We start from the raw sequence: 16263 nt of genomic DNA, 5'->3' as shown, positions 1-16263 counted from the left end.
GCTGCACTCCACACTCAATGAACAGATCTGGGAAAAATAGAGAAACCTGGGCGAATCACATGTTCCTTCGACTATTCAGCCACATTTGTCTCAGTAGTAGCCCTCTGGGTTTGCTTTTAGTGCCGCCGCCTATCAAACAGGGTACTCACAGTTTTCCTGGGTCACCAGGTTGCCAACTGCCAAACCAGGCCTGACTGAAGATGCCTTGGCAGACACTGCCTTGCTACTCTCTCCCTCCCTCCCTCCCTCCCTCTCACTCTGCTGGAGCTTTCTTGTTGGGGGGGGCTCAGGGGCTCATTTCTTGCTCCGTTTGTCTCCTGCTACACTGCTGCCTCGCATTTCCTCTGCGGCTCCATTTTGCAACCATGGAGCACCACCATGACTTGCATAGACTGAAGTGGAGAGCTGTTAGTTTGCTTTCAGCTTACAGAGAATAAAACATGTTTAATGGCACTGCAGTAACAGTCTAACTTCATGAGTGGTAGTGGCAGTACTGTGAGCAGGTGAGGATTTTTGTTTTTCTATCTGCAGAGCTCCAGTTGTGATTATTTAGTCACATTTTGCGATCACTGCACACCAGTGTGACTTGGAATTCTTTGCAGTCTATGAACTGGAGAGCTGTTAGTTTGTTTCTATCTCGCAGATGATGAATCCTCATACGGCGGTTACAGTTTAACTTTCTGACACTTCCTGCCCGAGACGAGCCGGGTCCTTCAAAATAAAAGCTCCATGGGTTCTGCTTTGATTTATTTAATCATAACAATTCTTTATTGTACTTTATTATAACAGTACTTTCTTTCGCTGTATACTTTACTTTATTTAAGATTATAACAATATTTTATTAAATATGTTAAAACACTAGTCTAATGTTACTTTTTTATGGCAGGAGCTTCTCTATTTGTGACTGTAGTTCACTTGATAATTTTCTATTTTAGTATTTTAAAGTAGTTTAGAGGAGATTTGAAAATATCGATATATATTATGTATCCTTATATAGCCTAAATATTCTGTGATATTTTAAAGCCATATCACCCAGCCCTACTCTGAATACAGACCTGCCTAAAGATCCTGAGGAAGCAGATGTCGGCCTGTGAGAAATTTCTACTCACCTGTACAAGTTGTTATGCCAATACAATCTAAAACAACCCTGCTGCTGTACTCTCAGTTGGCAGCATATTACATTATTTTATTTTGTTTTACAAACTTGACTTGATGATTTATGACAATGTTAAATCTCCAAATTCATTCATATTATATGTGCCCTGGGGAGTTGTCTTGTAAACATACCAAGAAGTAGTAGCAGTGTGAGACAGTCACTGTGCCATGTGCTGTTCTCAGCTGTGTTGTCCCTGCAGGTCCCCAGACCCATGGCCCTGACTCCAGTCAGCACCAGCATGCCTCCATTCCCACAAAGCTCCGTGACCCAGGAGGAGCTGATGGTCTCCATGGTGACTGGTCTTGCCTCCCTTACTTCCCGTACTTCCATGGGTGTCCTTGTGGTGGGCGGCGTGGTAAGGACACACACACACACACACACAGATAGATAGGGGATAAAGTCCTAGATAAAAGAGGACAAAGTGAGATGTGATTGAAAGCTCTGGAAAAACTAGTAAATGGATATTGATTCAAAGGTTGTTTTTGTATGATGCATGTTTTCATATTCACATGCAAAATTTAAGAATGCAAAACTTGCACAGAGTGTGATGCCCTGGTTACAATGAAGGTGTAACTGAAGTGTACAGTTCATGGAGCAGCTGCTGCCACTCTACACCTCAGCTATGATCAATTAAAAGGTGTTACAGCTGACCTGAGAGTAGCATGTTAAAATAGGCTCTGCAAACATAAATATAGGCCATTCTACTGTTTACATTGTTATGTTTTGCACACAAATGCTCATAAAGTGTCCATATTTTTCCATAGTTAACATCAAGGGGTCATGGGGAGAGGGTGGAGCTTCAGGTACCTTGGTGTCCACATCACTGAGAGCCTGATCAGGTCGCTGCATACTGACTCAGTGGTGAGAGAGGCAAGGCAGAGACTGTTATACCCATACACAATAAATAATGGATGTAGCCATTCTATAGCCTCAAGTTCTGCAAGTCGGTTGTTGCCATCTTGGTTTTTGGAGCTTACTATATGTAAATGCGAGGTTGGAGCTGTGGGGGAGTGGATCTGATTCACAGATTGGCATCTTGCAGACAACCTGTCACTCAAGAGGCCTGCCCTTAATGCCTAACTCTGGACCTTATTAAAATGTAAATGGGTGAATTATTTTAAAAATTCCCCCAGTAAAGTTGTCATGAAAGTTGAAATTAGTTGCTATAATGTTGGTAATTTTAACATGGGGGTCTGTGGGGACTAACTGTGTTTTGGAGCCAGCCTCAGCCTGAACTGCAGTTTTTGGCACTTCTGCATTTGCTTCATTTTTCAGCTGCAGAGGTTGTCTATTGGTTTTACCTGAGAAAATTCCAGGCATCTCCTTAAATAGTGAGAAATTTCTACTCCTGCACCATAAAAAGTGTCTGACGGGGAAATATCACTGAAATAGAGAACCTGCTGAGACGACCATCCAAAGACATATTACTTATTATTAATACACCTTTTGAAATGCACACATTTAAGGAACTGACAGAATTAATTTTCACTAAAACTGTATAAACCTGACTGAATGTGACAAATAAATTCACGCAAGGAGACAGGAATAGCTTAACATTTGATGCACAGAGCAAGAGAGATCATCTTAGCACGCTGCTAAGCTAACTGCTAAGCTTACTGCTAAGTTAAGGTAACAAGCTTTGTTTGTGTGCAGATTTGGAAGGCAGTGGGCTGGCGTCTGATCGCCCTGTCTGTGGGTCTGTACGGACTCCTCTACATCTACGAGCGGCTCACCTGGACCACCAAGGCCAAGGAGAGAGCCTTCAAGAGACAGTTTGTGGACTACGCCAGCGAGAAGCTGCAGCTCATCGTCAGCTACACCGGATCCAACTGCAGCCACCAAGTCCAGCAGTGAGCTTGTTAACAGATAGACAGCAACATGCACCTCAGAGCATTGATAACGTCAAATCAATCAGTGATCTGAAAGGAGACAGCCCTAGTGAAGGACCAAGCCTTTTTGTGATGATGTCTAAGCCTGCCTTTGTCCCTGTGTCCCTGTGTGTTTTCAGGGAGCTGGCAGGTGTGTTTTCTCAGCTGTGCCAGCAGGTTGACATCACTCGTCAGAACCTCGAGGATGAGATCTCTGACATGAACATGAAGATCGAGCTGCTGGACAGCCTACAGAGCAAGGCTAAGCTGCTGCGGTAAGACCCTCACCACACTCAGCCAGCATACATCAGGGTTCATACGGTCATGAAGAATTGTAAATAGCAATTCCTAGGTTGGGATGAATTCTGGAAAATTAAACAAGCCCAGAAAGTTTTGGAAAAGTCATTTTTTCCAGTCAGTTTTCACAAATCAGAGTTCATGTGCTTTAGTTAAAACAGACTGCCTGCGGACTGCTGCAGGAGGTTGTTTGCTTGATCCTGTTTATCGATGTAAAATAAGAACCATAACAGCAAAAGCATACTTCCTTTTGCAGCAGAAAGCTAAGGATTCTGTCCTCCCTGTAAACACATCATAACATTATGTTGCTTTACCTTATGTGCCATGCAGATGTAGTATTTCACCATGCATGTGCCAGTATTTCCCTGTAATGACTGCGGGAGGTCGCTATTTCCATAATCCTGTATACCCTAAAATTAAAACTATACTAGCCAGAGCGTCTGTTCTCTTTACAACAGAAAGCAAAGGCCTCCATCTTTCATGTCATCACTTCAATACCTTATGTTACCATACCTTACGTGCGGTAAAAAGGCAGTACTTCACTGTAATTATGGCAGATCTCCGTGGGAATTTCCCAGTGGACAGCCGTTAGAGATTATTTGCATAATCCTATACATATCAATTTAACATAAGACATAATAGCTAGCACATTCTTTCCTTTTTCTTCAGAAAAATTACGTTTTGTCGTCCTTGTCATTACATTGTAAGCAAGTAATGATGTCATTATGCCACTGTACCTGTGGTTCAAAAACGCATGTTGGCGCCAAAGGGGTGAATGATGAATCCATCACAACACTTTTGCACCCTACTCCTAAAAACGAGCATATCTTAAAAACTAAATAATGTACACAGATCAAATAACTTATGGAATGTTAACAAATATTTCTGTGTTAACAAAAAATCTTTCAGATTAATATGTTTTGTGTTTTTATTTTGTAAAATCTGATGAAAGAACATGTCTGATTTTTGCTTTTTTAAATGACACAATGTCATCAATTATTATGGTTTATTGACTTATATAACCTTTTATGGTTAGGTATGCTTAGGTTGCACAGGTTTTAAGGATATGAAGCATTTGAATACTCCCAAGAAGTGATATTACAATAAGAAAAATTACTATAGCGAGCACTAGCAGACCATTTCTATTGCAGAGTTCAAAGTATTAGGACCAACTGAGAAAACTCTGTATTGGTTTATCAACATTTCAATGTTTGGGCAGATCAGTCGCATCACTTGATGTAATGCTTGGTTAATAATGTTTGGCTTTGCCGAGTCACACTCCTGAGGTCATTTTTGTGAAAGTAATGCAAAAATAGTGTAATAAATAACACATTACTTCACTACACAGAGAGTAATATTGTAATGTAACATTACTTTCAAATGAAGGTCATTAGTAATATGTCATATATTACATTTTCAGAGAAACTTGCCCCAAACTGTACACAAGCCACAAATACATATTTTCAGAACTCATTATATAACTCTATGGCATTGCCCTCTCCATTTTAGTTTTGTGTTCATACAGTCCAGATGCTGAGTCGTAGCGCTCCGGATGCCCACAGATGACCACGTTGTTTGTCCTTCATTATTATTCTGTAACATCTAGAGAATCTCAACTACATCTCGACACAAATAGGCCTCTGAGAAACAGCATCACGAGTATTTCTCACTCAAGTTAAAACATTTTAACTGCAAAAATACTATAAATTTCATGTCCTAGTATCATTCATGTCTTTGCAATGACTCTGTGTGTAATGTAGTCACGTGAAATTCTTACTTCACATTAGTGTGGTTACTCATTCTATCTCATACAGCCAATTACACATCACAGCTATTGTCAATATGATTTAGTATTATGCACCTTGTTATATAAATTAAGATGCTGGTAATATGTCAGTGCGTGTTTTGTTGTGTTAGGAACAAGGCGGGCTGGCTGGACAGCGAGCTCAACATGTTCACGCAGCAGTACCTCCACCACAGCAAGTAAACCACACAGAGCATCCACCTGAGAGACTGAGCAACACCAGAGGAATGTTAGGTACCCCTGCTGGAGATTCCCCTCCAGCACTCTTCTCTATTTACAAGCTAATGAGAGAAAATGCGCCACATTACTGTGAAAGGAAGATGAGGAACAGAAGGGTATGTAAAATAAGTGGCATGAGTCACCAGGTGGTTGTGATATGGATATATTGACTTGAGCTCAGGATGCGAGTCCTGTCTTCAGCTGGTGACATGTCTCACAAAAATAAAGGGTTAAAACAGTGAATCAGCTGTTAAATATCTGCCACTACATGAATTAAAAGGCAGAGACTCCAAAAGTGAACATCCCCTCAGTGTGTATGCTCATTCTTGTCTTTGAGCACTCTGATGTTAAGTTGTGGTGATTTGCCAGGGAGCATGAACCTGAGGTCTCTACATGGCTGATGGATCTGACTCCAGATCAGAGATACAGCCTGAGCTCTCCTTGCATCCCTATTAACTTTGTTGAGTGTTTTGTATCAGCTTCTGTCAAAAACTCACACAGTCCTTTAAATCTGATTCCACTAAATTCGGCCACATGAAACTTGTGTAGATTTGATTTTGTACATACATTTTGAACAATGGGTAAGTGCCATGCTGAAGTAAAAGGCAGTCCACATGAGGGAATGGAGGAAAGTGTCTTATGTTAGTAGGATAATGCAAAATAATCTTGTTGTCTTCTTGTAGTATGCTTGGAAAATGTAGCTTTTTCACAGAATGAAGCTGTCAGAAATAATTATCTTTGTGGGGTTAGAGGTTGCCATGGGGGAAATGCTCACATTTCAATCACAGCAACAAGAAGGAAAACTACTTTTCACCCTTAGCATCAACGCTTGCTAACCTTAGTTTACATCATATTAGCTTGTTGTCCACCCTGTAAGTTAAATCAGCGACACTTCATGGATCTGGCAGTTGTTGATTCCTAATGTTAGCTGATAAAGCTAACATTAGGAATCAACAGCCTTGGGTGTCTGGATAAATTATCCACTCCAGGCAGTGTTTTGCAATGTTAGCTGGCTAGCAATTCATCCACATGAGCAAGCTAATGTTAGATAACATTACCTAGCTAGAGCCACACTATATTTCACACATCAGTCAGCACCTTGGGGGGCACAGAATTTGATAAATTTGCTGTTAATCAGACCAAAAATAAAACAAGAATTAGCACACCTCATCCCTCCGCCCCCCTTCCAACCGGTCAAAGAGAACTTAAGTAAAGGTCCGTCTCCAGGCTGCCGCTGCGGACTCCATTGCCTAGCTTAAGTAGCACAATGTTAGCACTGTGGTTGAGCTGAAATAAGGCCAGGCACTCATGAACATCACATCCTTTTTATTTTCCCAAAAAATAAATGAATACATGTAAAGAGTTACATACAGAACATTTAACTTTAAGGGTAAGCAGGAATTAGTGCATTTTTCGGGGACTTTTTTCAGCATCTATGACAAAGAAGTAAGATCAAAATTTTGAAGTACGCACACATTAGGCTCTGGTGGTATCAAGGTATTATTGTATACCAAGGTATTTAGAAATCCCAGTGGTATCATTTTTAATACCATCAAAACCAAAAGTACAGGCACTCCTTTTTCTATTAAACTGCTATAGAGATGCTGTTCTGTACTGATGTGGTGTATCATAGTGCACAACATGCACCACCAGAGATCAGTTTGTAGTGGTGGAAAAGGCAGCTGAGCTGAGCTGAGAAAAGTGGAGACTGTGAGTGGTGGGGATAATGTTACAGGACTGGTAAAAAGCTGGCAAGCAATGTATGGGCCGTTGCTTATTGTTAGAATGAAGGTGGCCAGTTGGAAAATTTGAACAGTCTATATGTTGTCATGGATGCTGCAATGACTTCCCCCACCAGCATATTAACTTTCACTTAATTTTAAGTTTGTTGTATACCGTAAACCCCAATAAAAAACAGATACTGCCCAGGTCTAGTCAGTAGTTTAGATTCAGTGTCGGTTGACTCTGCATTTTTGTCCAAGAAATATTTAGAGCTGATTCTTTAAATGGATCTCATGTATGAATGATCATAGTAAGGTGCATCATTTAGTATAGCTATAGAACATGACCAGGACGTAGCTGTAAAATGCGGCGATGTGCAACAGCAATTTGTTTACCAGCCATCACATACTTTTCTTCACTTTCTCCCAGCATTCTGTCTCTTTCTTCATGTCTGCCAGCTAGCTGCATTATTTTTGAATAGTGGTTGAATCTGATATGTTTAAAGAATGTTTGGGAAGTGGGGCAAGGAAACGTTTTGAAATTCTGTCCATGACAATGCATGGGATTCTGAATAGTTAAATATTTTATGGTCAAAATTCTGAGTTCCATATCAGAAATGTGACTTTCTTGGGATTCTAACGTTGAAGACACTTTTTTTTGTTAATAGTGCTCATAACATTCCCAAATCTCTAGAGCCTCTGTGACATGTATAAGCAGAGTATGTAATCTCTTAACAAATTTCAACAAAGTCATTTAGAAAGCATGTCTCCATTAAGGCCCGGACACACCAAACCACTGTTAGGTAACTGTCGGCGATGAAAGCCCCCTGTTGTGTCGCCTCACTTCACCATGTCTCGGCCAAAAAGTTGATGACCATGAATACACAAAACTGACAGCCAACCAGCATGTGCTTTCTGCGCCTGCATAAAAGGAAATGCCCCTCCATACCAGCAGATTGTGGTTATCTGTATTCATCCTTCAAAAAGGGAAACTGGAAGACCTTCTCAACGCTAGTTAGTCAGTTAGCACATAAACAAAACAATCTAATATTAAATGTAACAAACATACAAAAACAAACCATCAGGACATGTCTCTGCTGAAGAGCTCAGTGGCTAATAAAAAACTATCTGACCTTAAAGAAGACGTTTGTTTCCACCTCACTCCCTCTGGACTTTAGCCCTTTGTTTACATTTCTCTCTCCAGTTTCTCTCCTCATTTGCTGGTGTGAAAAAAACGGACTAGTTTACTGGATTTTACTTGGTGTCCCACATGACTTAGCAGTCATTCTTTAATGGAACATAATGACACAGTGTCCCAACAGAAAGTGGATGTCTAACTATCACGTATCATCATGTAACAGTGGAGTTCTCTGTCTACACTGAATCCATCAAATATGAACTGCTCTTACTTCTTGGAAACAAACCATGTAGCTATCGGCTGTTCACTCAAGATCAGACTAGAGACATAAAAGATATGTGAGAAGCTACTTTCTGTCATCCTGTTTGTAATTTTACTTATTAAAACAGAAAACATGTTTGATGTTGTGACATTAACCGGAAATTACATACAGTATAACCAACAGCACGTAATTTTAGCCTAGCTTATTTTTAGCACCATGGTTATTTACCTCAGCAGAAACTTTCTGCTTCCTGGCGATCTCTTTTTAGTGAAAAAAGAGGTTTCATGTAAATAATTCCTCATTTCAACTTCATGAATCAGCTGGTCCTCGTCCACTGCAACACTCACAAAGTGAGCGACAGATATAAAAAGCAGCAGTAAATTACACACAACCTGTGTGACATCACTTGTCCTGTTAGTAAGTTTACAAACATGATATCATATTATTGACACTGTCATACTGACTATTATTGATTATTAATGCAATTTGAGTTGGTTTTAGCACTGTTACTGAGGCTACTTTTAAAATTGCCAAAATGTGACATCATGACAAATGCTGGTTTAGCCAGTTTGCATAAATTAAACCAGTTTAAGCCTGTGCACCAGGCCGGCAAAACCAGACTAGCCGAGGTGAACTGCCAATCAGAGTTATTTCATTTACCAACGTGTTCCACAGCCGCTGTCGCTAATTCAGCATATCGAATTGCTGGCAGTGACTAGGCTTGACGAGGTCAAACAAGTATGGGACACACAGCAGTCATTAGGGCCACACGCGCTCACCAATGGCTACACTTTGAGTGACAGCCGACCGTCAGCTTGGTGTGTCAGGACCTTAAGAGTTTTTCTACTAGACAGCATGGACTTCATGTTTACAATGGAAAACATCCCAATAACTGAATTCTTATCAAAATGTGAATGTTTTGTGTTTATGTAAAATAACAGCTCTGATAAATCATTGTCAGGGTTCAGTGTCATTATGAGCCTATAAAATCCACTTTAGCAGGTCTGCTCTGACACCTTACATTTGAAGTGTGCTGATGTGTGGAGTTCTGAGGGAATTTGGTATGTCAGGTACACTAAGACAAAGTGAGGTTGTGAACTCAGAATCTTGACTTTTTACACTCTTCATAAATGATGTCAGGCCTGAGAGCATCATGCGGCCTGTGTTGTCTACCAAACATATCTGATAAACCCTCTTCCCCCAAACCAGATGTTAGAGAACAATGATTGTGATGTGAGGTGGTAGCACTGTCACTGGCTGCCTCCGTCTTGTGTATAACCACTGCTTCTGTTTGTAGTAATGTCTGTGTGCCGAATTTGTCTTGCACTGAATGCATATGTGTGCCAGTCCCTGTTACTGCAGAGCGGTCTGCTCTCTGCCTCTGTCCGCATCACATGGTCTCACTTCAGATGGATGAGAGAAAAATCTAAATGAAATATGATCCTCTCTGTGAGAATGACCAAATCCAGCAACAGCCCCTCCTTTTTCCATCAAATTCTACTCTAGGTCTCTAAAATGTGTGTATAATGTCATTTATTAATCTGCCTTTCAATTAGAAACAATGAGAAAATGCTAAAAGATCCCTAATGGCACCAGAGTGGATGTACCTGAATCTGTCCATCATGTCTTGAGTCTTGGCTGATTGGGCCAAGTTGTAAATTAAAGCCTTACACTGTGTGTTTCCAAGTGAGCAGGAGTAGCTGCTGTACAACTCTTCCTTCACAGAGAAGATATGCACTTTATTCATATGCTAGCTTTGATTTTTTTTTTTTTTTTTTGTCATTTAACTTTATTTTCCCCACAAATCCACCCCAAACTCCACAAAGAAGTTGTTTGGCTTCAGGAAGGTCAAAGTACCTGCATGTGGTGGCTGTTGTAAAATGTCAAATGTTTAAAAAAATATCCAAATGTATGTAAATGAATGATAAAGGTGACACCATTAAAAAAAACCCTGTCTGTTTATTTAACATTTGTGGAATAATTCCTGACTCCAAACCAAACATTATAAAACGGATTGTTCTAGTCCTTGATTGTGATTGGCTGAAGCCATTGTAAAATATATAAGCACACAGCTGTGTGTTCTTCTGACTTCTGACCACTCAAAGTGCCTTCCCACTACGAGGCACATTCACACACTGTTGGCCGAGGCGACTGTACAAAGTGTCACCTGCTACTCAGTAATCATTCATACACCAATGGTGCCGTATCAGGAGCAATTTGGGGTTCAGTATCATGCCCAAAGACACTTTGACATCTTGACTGCCGCTGACCTTCTGATTGGTGGATGACCCACTCTACCTCTGAGCCACAGCTGCCACCAGTGAATTGTGGATCAGTGGTTGAAAGAGATGGACTGAATAGAGGAGGAAGATGAAACAAAGGAGACTTGCTGATAATAATGACAGAGAACGTGAAGAGCTGGAAAAGTCAACAAACGGAGCCAGCACTGCTGAACAGACTGTGGTCACAAAAGGAAGACAACAGAAGCACTTCTGGTGTCCCTCAAACCACCGGTGCTCATGGAAGGGAGTACTTAAAAAAAAAAGGCAGGACCTTATAACCAAAACACTGTAGTGTAAAAGAACCAGGTCCAGGCACTCACAATGGTTTTAAAATCATAAAAGGCTTTTAACTGATGAGGCTACAAACATTAAAAATACACCACCACGGATCGGCTTGTGCTTTCTTCAGGGTGTAGTGACACTGAGACGAAGTGAGTGATTATAGTTGCAACTACAGTCACTCTCTTTGTCTCAGCATGTCACTACATCCTGAAGAAGGCACAAGCCCATACGCGCTGGTGTATTTTTAATGTTTGTAGACCCATCAATTAAAAGCCTTTTAGAATTAAATTCAGGTGTACACCAAATGCGATTGGCTCTAAGGAGATCATGTGAGAAGTGATGCGTAAGCACAGATGTTGGAGCCAGGAAATAAGTTAAAAAGAGATGTGTAAACTTAACTAAGTGCTTATTCTAGGTGTCACAATGGTCAAATTCTTATATATTTTGGGAATTATTATCGTACAAATATAATTATCGTACAACACTGGGACCCGCCATTGTGAAGGAACAAACACATATAGGATGTATAGGACTTCAGATACAAATTTCATCACTGACTTCACTGCATACAGCTTTGCAACTTTGTCAGCTGCTTCTAATCATCTACAGTAGTATATTCATCAAAGCTCCAACAACAACAGCATAGGATGACATGTATAGCAGTCTTTATAACAGTAAAATGACTCTCACATTAATGATTATACATGAAAAAATAATATCACAATGTTAAAATATTTGTAAGCCTGCATAACTGAATGGCATTATGTACCTGAGGTATTTTAATACAGGCTAATACAAAAAGGGGAAATACATAGGAACAAGGAATAACTTAAAAAATACAACAATTTGGGTAAAGTAAGCATTTTGAACATTTCATCACTAGGCTGACTACATTTGTCATGTTGAAATGTTCATCAAAAATATCTGTAAAACGATGTCATGTCACAACTATATTTTCACATGTTGAAATGACATTTGTTTTGGAAATTTGTTAAGTACAACACTGAGCCAACAGTTGTCTTTCTGATAGTTTAATTCAAGCGTTTGCAAATGGACAACTGCTCTCTCCAGCATAAGACGACGCAAAAGGAAGGGTCATCTATCTATCTTCTATCTATCTCTATCTTGACCTGGTTACAGCATCATTCATCACACAGTATACGTCATCATGCACAGTACAGAGAGAACAAGGATTTACACCAAAAGATCAACACACAGTGGTTCATCATAGGACACTAACAATATGATCAAACAGAGTGCTACTCATGATATAATAAAGAGAGAGAGATGATGATGAGAAATGAGAACTCCCTTCACAAATTTCAGCAAGTCAAAACTAATTGATAGATATCTTTAATCTAATTGTAGCTGTCAGTAATTCCTTTTTCACCAGTAAGTGTAACGACTGCAGATATCTCCACTAGAAAAGGATTGTGACAAGAGGAAAAGTGAATGTTCCATTTCAGATATCAACAGCTGCACTCCAAATATGTAAACATATCAACAAACTGTTTTGGATATGTGGGCATATAGCACCTAATGATGTAATAATTTCCTGAAAATGTATGAATGCCCAAAAATGTAATAAAATTTGCACTTGATTGTAAATTTAATGAAACCCTACAATGCAATAACTTGAGCAACAGTATAATAAAATGTCCTGACTCATATTGTAATAACATTTTTAGCCACTTATGTAATACCACAAATCTTGGCCTCTCATCCATCCCCCGCTCCAAATTTAAAACAAAAGGTGATCATACATTTGCAGTTTTAGCTCCGACGCTCTGGAACCATCTTCCCCACTCCATCAGATTGGCTGAGTCCTTTAACCATCTACTAAAAACCTACCTATATAGGCGAACCTTCCTATAGCAGCTCCATGTGTGATGGTTTTCTTGTTTTGGTCTTGCCTGTCCCTCAGTATATTGTGTTCCATATTGTTATTTATTGAAACTCAATTAATTTATTTATTCACTGATATATTTTTTAAGTGTGAGCATATGTGTTTGTGAAGTGCTTTCACTTCATTTTTTCACTTCATTTTTTAAAAAGTGCCATATAATTAAAGCTTTACTTACTTATTTTACTACATTGTTTATTAGTTTTTGAGGTATGGGCCTCTAGCCAACGGCTGAGATGGCCATTCATGGTCATAGTAAAACATAAAGGAAAAATTAAAAAGCATGTATTGCTCTTATGCGTGTAATGTGTTATTTTACCAACATATATAAATTTGTAATTACCAGAACTAATATTATTTCCATGTATTCATTTAAAATATTCTAGAAGACAATAATATTCTAGAAAAATAATCACACACATTTTTTTTTCAAATCAAATATATAACAGAATAACATTAAATATACAGGCTATGCTGCACCTAATGATGAGGCAGGGAATGATGAGATTATTGGGGGCTGCAGGGCGTCATATTATTAAAATACCACAAAGACAAAGGTTGACTGTTAAATAAGCATCTTCATTCCAGATATTCCTGCGTCACTGACAATATCTATTAAGACATTTGAAAAGTGACACTTAATTTTAATATCTAAAATTCAACTCTGACCACTTATCAAAGGAATAGTAGATATTTCAAATGCTATTGTTACTGGTACAAATAGAGTTTCCCATAGGTTACCATTGTATTTCAGATATCTGGCATGCTGTGTGTGTTTGTGTGTGTGTGTGTGTGTGTGTGTGTGTGTGTGTGTGTGTGTGTGTGTGTGAATTAACAGATAACGTCATTGAAAAATACCCACATCTGTTTTATGACACATTTTTGTCCTTTCCAAGTTCATGTTATAATTCCACCACATGGCATTTCAAAAATAATTTGGTGTATTTGAGGACTTGGCCAGCAGATGGCAGTATGTCATCACTCTCCAGAGGTGTCTGCATTCTAATCCAGAGAGCCAGTTAACCATTTGAAAGCTGGATCAACATCACTTCTCCTGTGCTGCTTTCAGCTGCCTCTCATAAGTATTTAAATCTTTGAGCATTGAGCAAATTGTAATTATGATAATTACATATTTAATATTATGTTACAGTATTATTATAACTTTTTAAGCAATTTTCCATTGCTTTATTACTTAATGATGTTAATTATTTGGTCAGTTCCTCTCAAGTTGCTCAGTGCCTTCTTCCCATATTTTTGAAAGAAATCAAACCAATTTGCTCACGTTAGAGAGGGTCAACACAAAACTATGATTTACAGCTGACAATACTGCAGGGACCCCATTCTTACATGTTCCTTATTAGAGTGATCCAAATAACAAATAAAGTTCCTCCTCATTGATTAGAGTTTCTAAGAAAAATCAAACATGAAATCAAACACAGTGACATGTTACGTTCAAACTGTACATTCCTACAAGAATTCGCTAGAGATGGACACATAGCCATTTGTTAAGCCATGTTTTTAATTGTTCCTGTCCAGTGGAACAATGAGATGTATTGCAGCCACGGAGAAGGAAAAAGTGTCAGTGGCTGTGAGAGAGCTGCTGTGCTGTGGTGGAATGGAGCACAGTATGTGAGACAGTGGCCGATCACAGGATTTCTTTGATTACAGTTGTGTTTGCAGTTGTATTTCTTTTTATCTCCCCTTACAGGAGTGCTGCACATGCTGAAAGACTTCTTTACATGGAGAGACTGAAACCATCCAGCTGTAAAGAAAACATGTATAGTCATTTATTTAGGAAAGAAAATCTCTAGTGCAAAATGCCATAGGCTTAAGCTAATAGCATTAACATGTTATATATGAGGAAACATGACTTGCAAGAGAAAACTGTTTTATCTGTGAATGTTGTGAATTATAATGTAGCCAGATTTGGTACTTTTGATAAATGTTGTTAAATTTCTGTTAAGCCATGTTTTACATGTGTTTGCTGAATGAATCTAAACTTTGCTGCACTTTACAAATAAACTATCTCAGTGTTGCTTGCTAACTGTGGGTTTCCCTCAATGTAGCAGCAATTTACAATTATACAGGTACATTTCACATTCCTCATGTAGAGTAGAGTTTGTTGTGAAGCCACAACATACTGTACCATGAGCTACTGTTTGGAAAATCATATTTGAAAAGTAAAAATATTCATATGTTGTCTTATGTTTGTTTTTGGAGTGCAGCTTCTTCTTCTCCTCATCTCATCTTCATCAGAGAAAAAGAAGACCAAGAAAAAAGAAAAGTAACTAAACAAACCTACAAGAAATCAAAGAAATAAATAATGCAGAAACAGAGGGGAAATAAAAATCAACATTTATTTTTCATTCAACATATTTCCAATGCAACTATTCACATGAAATTTACTCAAGACTTTTGTATTACCTCGATAAAACTAAACTGTTAAAGAAACTGCAACAAAAGTTATGTGCAATAAAGTGGAAAAACACAGGAAAAAGGCACTGAACACAGTAACTGAACTGTAATACTCTGTGGAGAAGCTTTTGTTTGCAATGCCAGCGTTCAAGATGCTTCCTGTACAAAGAAATCAATCTCTCACTGTGGTTATTTGGGATTTTGGTCCATACTTGGTATGTTCTTGAAATCTACATGATTCTGGGGGACCCGCTGCTGAATCTTGACCCTCAGTTCCTTCCACAAATGTTCCATCAGGTTAAGTCTCACTGTGTCATTCCAACACCTTTATTTTCTTCCTCTGCGACCAACTGACATCCTCCTTTGCAGTTTGTTTTGGAAGGTTGTCCTGCTGGAAGGTCCACCTGCATCTAATCCTCTCTGTCCTGGTGGATTGCAACAGATTCTTCTCAAAATTTCTTATGTCTGGGGTGCCTGGTGCCACAGCAGCTGGAGGTTCAGTTTTGGCTTCAGCCCTTTGCTGCATGCCATCCTCTCTCTCTCCCCCTTTCATACTATAGCTGTCCTATCAAATAAAGGCAAAACATCCTCCAAAATAACTTGACAAGATAAAATAAATTCTTAAATCATGGCTCCATTCATCTTCCCACTAATGAATTGGATTCTGCTGGTACCATCAGAAGAGAAACAGGATTCTTTTACTTCCGAACTTCACGTAGGTGTGGTATTTTTAAGGTCAGGTACAGAGCCTTTTCTTTTCCAAACATGATGCTTCGCATAGTTGCCCAAAAAGCTCCTTTGAAGTTACACAACATTTGGAGAAGCCTGTAGATTAGCGGGAGAATGTTGTATGATCAGATGAATCTATATTTTTCTGCAACAGTACAAAATGTCATGTTTGAAGGAGAAATGGCTC

The 16263-nt window shown here is 39.1% G+C and overlaps 1 protein-coding gene across 1 annotated transcript in view; it reads left to right on the top strand.

Annotated features, from left to right (window-relative positions):
* The window catches only part of mfn2 (mitofusin 2), a 44440-nt gene extending 34008 nt beyond the window's left edge, over positions 1–10432 (top strand). Inside the window, exons 15-18 of the mRNA XM_042491118.2 lie at positions 1356–1511; positions 2810–3006; positions 3165–3299; positions 5239–10432. Coding sequence (XP_042347052.1) covers positions 1356–1511; positions 2810–3006; positions 3165–3299; positions 5239–5308 — 558 coding nt within the window. The 3' untranslated portion in view covers positions 5309–10432. The remainder of the gene's footprint in view (positions 1–1355; positions 1512–2809; positions 3007–3164; positions 3300–5238) is intronic.
* The last annotated feature ends 5831 nt before the right edge of the window (positions 10433–16263 follow it).

Source organism: Plectropomus leopardus, chromosome 9 (genome assembly GCF_026936395.1).
Source record: "Plectropomus leopardus strain MGB_pleo_1.0 chromosome 9, ASM2693639v1, whole genome shotgun sequence".
Taxonomy (NCBI): Eukaryota; Metazoa; Chordata; class Actinopteri; order Perciformes; family Serranidae; genus Plectropomus; species Plectropomus leopardus.
The sequence above is the reverse complement of the archived record's forward strand: the minus strand, read 5'-3'. Positions and strand labels throughout refer to the sequence as shown.